At 38.6% G+C, this 9,853-nt stretch overlaps 1 protein-coding gene across 1 annotated transcript in view; it reads right to left on the bottom strand.

The window, feature by feature from the left end:
- Positions 1-4,751: 4,751 nt before the first annotated feature.
- Yipf6 (Yip1 domain family member 6) overlaps positions 4,752-9,853 on the bottom strand; it is a 17,296-nt gene continuing 12,194 nt past the window's right edge. Inside the window, exons 6-7 of the mRNA XM_004644515.2 lie at positions 9,085-9,242; positions 4,752-6,705 (exon numbers count right to left, since the gene is read on the bottom strand). Coding sequence (XP_004644572.1) covers positions 6,587-6,705; positions 9,085-9,242 — 277 coding nt within the window. The 3' untranslated portion in view covers positions 4,752-6,586. The remainder of the gene's footprint in view (positions 6,706-9,084; positions 9,243-9,853) is intronic.

The raw sequence follows: 9,853 nt of genomic DNA, 5'->3' as shown, positions 1-9,853 counted from the left end.
ATCAAAGACCCCAAGAAGCGGTATAAGCCTGCCGATAGGACCATCACACATGGTGCACCAGTGGAATGATGCAAATCAGATCAGAGCCGCCCATCATGAACATGTTAAGATCTCCCATGATCTCTTATATGAGAAACTCAAAATTATATGGTGTTAAGGTTTGTGTCTAGTTGTCCCCCCAAAGCCTCATGCAGTCATGGGGTGAGGACTTCTAGAGTTTGTGTTAACTCATGATCCACTGGGATTATCTGTGATCCAAGGCTGGGATTATGGGTCTTAGTACTGCTAGGATTACCCATAGGTGGGTAAGTACTGGGAAGTACCCATAGGTGTGAGTACTTCCCCTACCCTGGGGCAGGTAATTTGCATTACAATGTAAGGTGGGAAGAGAAGCTAGCTGCTTGAGCTGCTGCTACCCCTCCCTTGCGCTCTTGCTCTTTGCTGCCGCCATGGAAGGTTGCTTTCTGCTGTGTGCTGCTCTGCGTTGGATCCAGCTGAGTATGGACTGAAACCTCCAGTAACTGTGAGCTAAATAAACCTTTCCTTCCTTCATTTTGAGTGTTGGGTATTTGTCCCAGCAACGAGAGAAGAGTAACTAAGACATATGGTATATGCAAATAAGGTACAAAATGGAAGATAAGTAGAAATAGAGAGGGTCAGATGGTTCCCCAAATTACTTATTCCATTGTTTCCACAGTTTTATGAGACTTTCCACAATAACTTACAAGGAGCCAGACAAAATTGCAATCAGCCGCACCTCACTCCTTTTAGGTGAACTACACTTAGCTCATTCTAATACTAAATTCTCCCCCTAGAACCCTGAAGCAGCAGGACTTGGAGCTGGGCATGATTAAGAATGTGCCCACTTCCACATGTGGTATTTCCTGTAGGAATGTTTCCTCCTCAAAGGCCCCTTGCTTGAGGAGGCTGCTTTGGGAATTATTCCGTGTTCTTGTACTTGCTCCACGTAATAAACCTTTCTTCACTATCTTCCAGTTGTGTTTATGTGCTTTGCATTGTGCTAAGTTCCAAAGAGGCTACAGTGTTTACAGGAGGTACAGTTTACAAAGCACTACTAAACTGTCTGGCATACGCATAGAGTATTTGCTCAATAAATGTGACTGCCCTTTCTAGCTTGTTCCCCACGGAGTCCTGCCGCATTCTGTATTGTCTAATGACAGCAAATATATCCACAATTAGTATGCTGCAAACATTCAGTGCAATGATAGGCATACACAAATGCTCCTTTTCTAGTGTTTATTTACATAATTAACATTCAAATTATGCATGGGTTTCCTCTTTCACAGGCCTGTCATTTATAGGAAAGATCAGTGTTAAAATGTACTGAAGTGGGGGCCTGCCCCTTAGCTCAGTTCTTTTAAGTGGCTGCTTCAACAAAGCAGTCAGGCTCAGGTTGCTGTGGTTCGATCCCCACAACTCGCCTTGAAGGCATTCGGAGCCAAAAAAAAAAAAGTACTGAAGAGGACTGAGAGATTATCAGCAGTGATTGTACACAAAGACTCATGAGGAGTGAAAAAGAACAGCAAGTGGCTACTTCTGACCAGGGACACTGATTTCTAAAAGGTGAAGTCTTTACTGTCATTTCTTCTTCTCACCTACTTTCATACTACTAGAAAAGTATTCTATTTCCTTCACACACGAACGCTCACTGGTCTTAGAAACATTACTGGCACTGTGACCAAATGCCTCCCTGCACTATTACACACTTAAATTGCCAAGTTACACTTTGATGCATTACCATCCTTCTGGAAGGAAAAAAAAATTTGATTCTTCAGATTTCAAGAAAAAGAGATGTTATGTGTATGGTAGCCAGCAGGAGGGAAAGGGAGAAAGGGAGATCGAGGAGGGTGGGGAGAGCAACCTAACTCTTCCCAAGTACAATGGCCGTTGTGTTCTTTCCAGATGCCACTGATACAGTTCCTAATATTGTTGAGAAAAAAGTTATTTACCTCCAGTAATTCTAGAGTGTAAACGCTATTAACAAGGGAATATCCTATTAACAAGGGAATATCGTGGTAAAGTGGTATGTTCAATTCATATATGTAATAAATACAATTCAAAACTAGTTACTATGTTCTAATGTATAAACTGCATCACAAGTGAATTTATTATGTGACCCTGGCCGATTTTTTTTTTTTTTGTCTTTTTGAGACAGCATCTCCCTATGCAATTCAGACTAGCCTTGAGGTCACTTTGTAGCCCACATTGGTCTCAAACTTGCAACGATCCTCCTGCCTCAGCCTGCTAGGTGCTAGGATTACAGGCATGCACCACCACGCCCAGCTACTTAACTTTTCTATGCTTCAATTACCTACTTCTAGGGGCCAGGGAGATGGCTCAGTGGAATAAGCACTTCCCTGGCAAGTGCAAGGGCCTGAGTTCAATCCTTGATGCCGCATAAGCGCCTGTCTGGCAAACACAAGGTCCTGAGATCTTTCTGTGCTTATTTACATAATTTACACACATACACACACACACACACACACACACACACGAACTGTAGCACTTGATGTCAAGGAGCAGTGTTAAAGAACTGGGCTGGGAAAAAGAGAGAAAGCAGAAGAGTGGCTGCTAGGGGCTGAGGGGAATGGGGAATGGGAAGGACTGCTAATGGAACCAGACTTCTTTATGGTATGATGTTCTAAAATTAGAAATGATGGTTGTAAATCTGTGTGAATATACTAAAGCCCACTCAATTTTACACTTCAAAAGAGTGAATTTCATGGCAAAGTGTATCTCAATAAAGCTGTTATACAATTCTTTTAAAAATAGGGAGCTGGGGATATAGCTCAGTGGTGCAGTGCCTGCCTGGTAAGCACTAGTTTGATTCCTGGTGCCCCCCCAAAAAAAAAGAAGATAAAAAACAAAATAGTGTCTATTAAGTACCCAATAAATGTTATTAGGGGCCAGGGAGATGGCTCAGTAGGATAAGCGCTTGACTGGCAAACGCAAGGATCTGAGTTCAATCCCTGGTTCTGCAAAAAAAAAAAAAAAAAAACAATAAATGTTATTAGTTATTATTAGTGATATAATTATTATTAATTTGACCATTCTATGGCCTAATTCTCAGAAAGTCTATATTTAATAAAAGTTCACAGAATCTAGAAAAGTATTTCTAATTTATATACATAAACATCCATATATTTCCAACCAAATATGCCAGAAGTGAACAGTCTAGTTATGAATTACAATTTCACAGCTTCACACTGGACTAAAACAGCTGCATGTAATGGATGTCTTATTAAAGCACGAGATTTAGATAAATTCCAAGAAATTAATGTTACCCACAAATCTGAACTGATAAAACTTTCATTTTTATCTCTAGAAATATAGCTTACATAAGGTGTGTAACAACCTTCAAATACATGCTTGCTAGCTAGCCTTCCAATCAATTTGAAGAGTACTTTATACATTTATTTATTTATTTATTTATTTAGGCGGAACCAGAGATTGAACTCAGGCCTTTGCGCTTGCCAGGGAAGTGCTTATTCTAATGAGCCATCTCCCTGGCCCTTAAACTTTTAAAGTCAACAGTAAAATGATTACCAATCCCATGCCTTGTGACCTTGTGCAACAGCAGAAAAATCTCACCACAACAAAAAGATCAAAATTAACTCACATAGGAAACCTATTAAGAAGCTCAGGCATGGTGGCACACGCCTGTAATCCTCCTGCTGAGGCAGGAGGATCAGTGTGAGTTCAAGACCAGTCTGGGCTTCGAAGTTAGCTCAAAGCGAGCCTGAGCTGCATAGTGAGACCCTGTGGCAAAAAGAAAAAAAAATAGAGGTCAAAGACTCAGTGACTAACGGTTGACTTTTAAGACCATACTGTACATTCAAATATGTTGTCATCAACAGTTTTTGTAGTTAGAACAGAAGTGAAACCACATCCTCACCCTTCTTGCTGAAGAATATGAAAATAGAGTATCAGTCTCAGAAGTGGAACAGCAAAAGCACTGATGATAGCAATGGCACCCCACACTCTGGAGTGGTGCATCCATGCCACATTTCATTTTAAGCATGAAATACCTCAATACTTGTATCAGGTCCTGTTTCTATAACCAGCCATGTGTCTGTACAGCAACTTAAAAAAAGTTGTGCTGGGGGTTACTACTTCTAGACTCTCAGGTCTTCTGTTGCAGAAAACAATGTACTTTTTGCATGTGTTGGAAAATATACTGCTATCTTCCAGCCAATCATTCACTTTCAGAAAAAAAGTTAAACCTACAGCTTATCCAGTTTCTCTTTTTGGTGCTAGGGATTAAACCTAGGATATCACATTTGCTAACCTAGGATATCACATATGCTAAGCAACTGCTGTAACACTGAACCACCACCCTTAGCCCTAAACCTTCATTTTAACCATTTAAAATCATCTGTCAAGTCACTCAAGAGCAACAGATTAATACACAGAACAAGCTGTCTTATTATCCAATATGTAAAACCCACACCCACAGGTACACATACTCCCCTAACTGTGGCTTTAGGATCTTCTACTAAAATGTTCCACTTGAGAAAACTTTGGTAGTCTTCATTCCTTTTTTGAAACATGGTTACTTCTTTACCTTTAAATTATAACCATTTGGGCAGACTGCAAAATAATTTGGGGAGATATTTTATTTGGGACATTAGAAAATTTTAGATAATGGAAATGAATAATTTAGAAACAAATTCAAAATTGGGATTAGTTTCTAAATATTTTCTTTACCAACTCAAGACTGAAATACTAGGTTTGTCCTTACAAGGGTTTATTTTACAATCTGAAAGGTAAATTACAATGAGTATATACATATCCAAAAGTCCTGGACAAGGCTAGAACAGAGGGGACAAATTCCTATAATGCTTTATAACTGAGTGCCATTTAAGAATCCTTTTGGCCTAGTACTGTTTCCTTGGGTAACCTGGAGATACAGAAATTACATTCTTAGTAGTATGTATTTATACATAGGTAGTCTTTACAAAATGAGTATTTATACTCTATGACAAAGAATGTGGGATAAGAAATTGTTATAAGTCACTGCATATTTACAATGAATCTTCTGCCTGACTCCTAATCTTTGTTTTCTAGAGTTCCTTAATGTGCAATTTCACAGTACCTTAGGAGCCCTATTTAGCTTAGAATCAGCCTGTCCCCAGACTCTCAGCTCCCTGAAAAACCTTCACACTTTGTGCATAATACTTGAGAACAAATAGGTGCACATGTGCAAAATGTATTTGTCTGAAAGAGCTAATTAGCTTTATTAATAAAGCTAAAACCTAGAAAATAAACAGCTATTCCCCAACCCAAAAGCCACATGTAAAGAAAAAGCTGCTAAGCCCACTATGCAAAGGCAGCAGCTGTAAACTCACCTCATGTTATGCCTTACCTGCTCTTTGAATCAACCATCAAAACACTAGAACATCAGTGTTGCAAACATCAACTCCATATATGACAATAGTGCTGGTATGATTCCCTTTTAATAAATCCCTCCATGTTCACTTGGTTAAATGCAGACTTCTGATCTAGCCTGACTTTCTGGTCAAAGGCCAGACTATACAAAATACTGAAAAATTTCTTCTAGTTACGCTGTATCACAACTGCTGTAGCTTAAGAGAAGGGAATCACATTATACTATGTATTAGACATTCACCAACCTAAATGTCTAAGCTCTTCTACTTGGATAAGCTCCAAAATTGGACATTGGAAAATTTCAGTCAAAGGAGAATTACATATCAACTGATAACATCTTAGATTGTATATGCAGAAATAGGGAACAAAATTAAAGACTAAAATCTGTGTGTAGTGGTATATTCCTTGAATCTCAGCATCTAGGAGACTGAGGCAGGATTTTGAGGCCAGCCTGAGCTACATGGTGATTTCAAGGCCAGCCTAGACTACACAGCAAGATCCTGTCTCAAAACAAAATGAAACAAAATACTATGGAGTTAACTGCAAGTGCTTGTTGTTAAGCATAACAGAAAGGTGGCTGTCCGAAAAGACCAAAGAGGCTGACACTTTAATGTCCTTTGCTGCTTTTTAAAGCAACAAGTATAGAATTTCCTGACTAAAATATGCATAATGGTTAAAATGTTTTCTCTTTCTATATCTAAAAACCCCATCCCTAATCTCTGCCATTGCCTTTTTAAGCTTAAAAGAAAATGGAAATTATCCACTCTTACTTATGACAAGAGACATATTCTAATAGTCATAAGGCAATATGTTTAAGAGCTACACTGGAACTGATTTTCTCAAAGCTGTAAATAGTTTCTAATTCTATTCAACTTATCAGATGTATTCATGTGCTACCCAAGTCATTAGCTGTCACCCGAATGGACTAGTGACTTCATCATGCCTTAAGCAGGCACTATACTGTGTGCAGCACGCACTTGTACTTGACAGAAATAACATTAAGAGGAAAGGCCAGCCTTGCAAACATCAGCTCCTTATATAGGCGACAATAGTGCCATTTGGTTCCGCTTTAATAGCCACCAAAAATTGACAAAAGAACTAATGTCACAGCTCCGTGGTGGATGATATCTTCCTGATGAGCCTTTAGTTCACAGATTGTAAATTACTGTTTCCCAATTTACTGTGGAGTGAAGGTGAGAATCATCCAACTGATGACAAAGTAGAAAAGGAAAACAGGATACACAGCAAGGGCTTTGCGGTTTGGAGGCTGGCTATCAGCAAGAAAAGCTGTAGAGGCTAAACAAAACAAAAAGGAATATTTAATACACAAATACTGTCATGACTACAAACACCAATGTACATACCATAATCTGAAAGATATAATTACACTAAAAGCTCAGTTCTATTCATAATCTTCAAAGAATCACACTAAAAGGTCAGTTCTATTCATGAACCTCAGAAAAATCACACTAAAAGTTCTGTTATAGATAGGCTGGAAGGTAGCTCAATGCTAGAGCATATACTTAGCTTCTGTGAAGTCCTGGGTTTGATCTCTTAACACAAAAAGTGCACTTAGATTTGTAATCCACAGATAGCTTGAAGCATTCTTATTTCAAGTCCTAAAGCTTCAATTCTTGACAATTTTGGATAGAAGGGTTGTTTGGTTTTGTTGTTATTATTTCCATACTATGAATTGAACCCAACCCAGGACTTTCACACCGAACCACATTCCCAGCCACCTCTTTCTTATTTTAAGACAGGGCCTCAACAAGTTCCTAAATTGCTTGGGCTGGGCTTGAACTCATGATTCTCCTGCCTCAGTGTCCCAAAGTGCTAGGGTTACATGGATGTTCCACTATACCCAGCTGGATAGAAACCTTTCTAAAAGGGGTTTCTTATATTTTACTGAAAAGTTATAGAATTATACTTATAATGATGTATAAGGTTATTTGTTCCACAGGGAAATGGCCTCATTATAATGCATTTTTTGAGTTAATTATTATTGTTACATTATCAGCATATTTTTACTCTTGAACAATAACTCTCTCTGGTGGCCTGGCATGGTGGCACACATCTGTAACCCCAATCACTTGGGAGGCTGAAGCAGGAGTAATGTCACAAATTTGAGGCCAGCCTGGGCTACATAGTGAGTTCAACACCAGCTTGAATCACAAAGCAAGACTCTCTCAAAAAAAGAAACACGAGAACCCCCTCTAGGAAATCTTTCCTCAACTTGGTATCCTGCCATTCCCAATAGAACTGCCTACTTCTCTCTTCTGGGTCCCCACTGCACCTTGCACGACTTTCATCTCCCACCTGGAATACTGCTACCTTTAAGTGTTTTTATATCTGACTGTTATGCCAGACTATGAACTCCAAGTACCATGTTTTATCCCTAACACAGTGCCTCACACTAATCTGCTATGGGTCACTAGGTAAATAAGCTAGTCACAACTACATGTGCAGTAGTTACTGGACTCTAAGTGAGGGAGTGAGAGGCTTACACATGGGGAAAGCACCCATACTTAATACACAGTCTTTGCAAAAGCAAGTCTGACTTTCCCAGACTTGTTTTGGGGTTAAATCAACCATGTCCCAGATGCTATTGTACTTCAAATTTAAATCAGAACATAGTGAGCACTTATAGTTAAACCTGGAATTTAAAGAGAATTTTAGGAAACTGAAAAAAATGAGCATGTAGCATTTACTGCTACTCTGTACATCCTTCCTAATCTTTAGCAAAATTTTCTACTCATGCAGAAAAGTACTATAGGTTCTTTAAGGCTCTAATTCAAATATCCAAAATGCCACACTTAACCTCAGGTGATATCACCGAAACACAGGCACACTAAAAATACTGTATAAAATTATGTTAGAGCTATGTTTTTAATCCTTTTCAAGGTTTCTATGAAATACAAATCAATTGGAGTCCATCCTCAAGAGATGCCACTATATATATATATATATATATATATATATATATATATATATGCAAATATGCCAAAATCCAAAGGAGAAAATATTCCAAACACTCTGGCCCTATGCATTTGGAATAAGGGACACTCATTGTATACACAATGGTACAGCCTACACCAGAAGGTAGAGTGGTATAGTTCTTAAGGGAGCACAACTTCCTTGGGTTTCAAACTTCACTCTATCCATTATTTATGTGTCCTAGGATATGGTGCTGACTGAACCTGTCTGTGACTGTCTCTCATCTGTACAATGGGCCTAATACAGCATTTGTCTATTAGGGTGCTGTGAGATTAAAGGCATAATATATACAAATCGCTTATAATGATACCTGGTCTGCAATAAGCAATCTGTAAATACTATTATTTTTATTATGATTTATCAGGAAAAGGTTCAAGTCATTTCACAAGTTATTTACGTCTCATATATATGAGGACTCAGCTAACTCTAGTGTAATTTACTTACCCAACTCTGTTCATTATTTAAGAAAAAAAAGGGAGTACTCTGTATCTTCTATGTCCAGATACCCAACTCAGATACAAAGGATACCATGCCTAGTGAGGCCTACTTTGAGCAGGGGTTTCCATGGATGATACTGCCAGGAATCATACCACTCACACATGATGCTGCTACTAATATGCACTCCATTTTTAATTCATGTTTTGGTCTGTTCTGCTATTATAGAGACAGGCAGATACTTACCAGCGATAGACCAGGCAAACATCACAACCACCACGAAAAGCCGAACCATGAAGTTTACTGGTCCTGGTTCTGCCAGAAGTACCAGGCGGCAAATCAGCATTGCCACTGTCAAAGGAAGTATACAGTAACCCAGCACACAGAGGCTCTGGAAGAAAGATCTAAAAACAATATACATCCACAAAGATTGTAAGTATGGCTGAATAGTACCATGACACAGCTTACTGTAAAGATTCCTACATATCTCAGACTGTCATCTCCCTCCTGATGCACTGTACGTATACCTGAATATATTTTATGAAGTTAGTCCTATTTTAAGCACACGTTTTCACCTTCCCTCCCCATACTCTTCCTCCTCCCCTCTTAAACCAGATGATCTATACTTAATACCAGATAATCTACTTTAATACCTAATACTAGATGATCTATCGTCATACTTAACAGACTTCCTTCTTCCACGGAATCTCTTAAGATGGTGGTCCTTAATCTAGTTACAAAACTATTTGAAAATTTCTTGAAAACTAGGGACCATTAGTTCCCCCAAAATGTAAAAATCTGCCTGTGATAGCAGGAGCTGGAGAGAATGTCTAAAGTTTATCAAAGGATACCCAAGGAATTTAATTCAACTAGTTTATCTCTATTCAGTGATTTCAATGAACTTTTTGTTTGGGCCTCATTTACTTTGAGTTTTCTTTTTAAAAACCTAAATAGCCTGGGCTCTTTAAAATATAAGATATGCTGCTGAGTTTACACACCTATAATATTCAATAAC

This window comes from Octodon degus, unplaced genomic scaffold, assembly GCF_000260255.1.
Source record: "Octodon degus isolate 3935 unplaced genomic scaffold, OctDeg1.0 scaffold00201, whole genome shotgun sequence".
NCBI classification, from domain to species: domain Eukaryota; kingdom Metazoa; phylum Chordata; class Mammalia; order Rodentia; family Octodontidae; genus Octodon; species Octodon degus.
The sequence above is the reverse complement of the archived record's forward strand: the minus strand, read 5'-3'. Positions and strand labels throughout refer to the sequence as shown.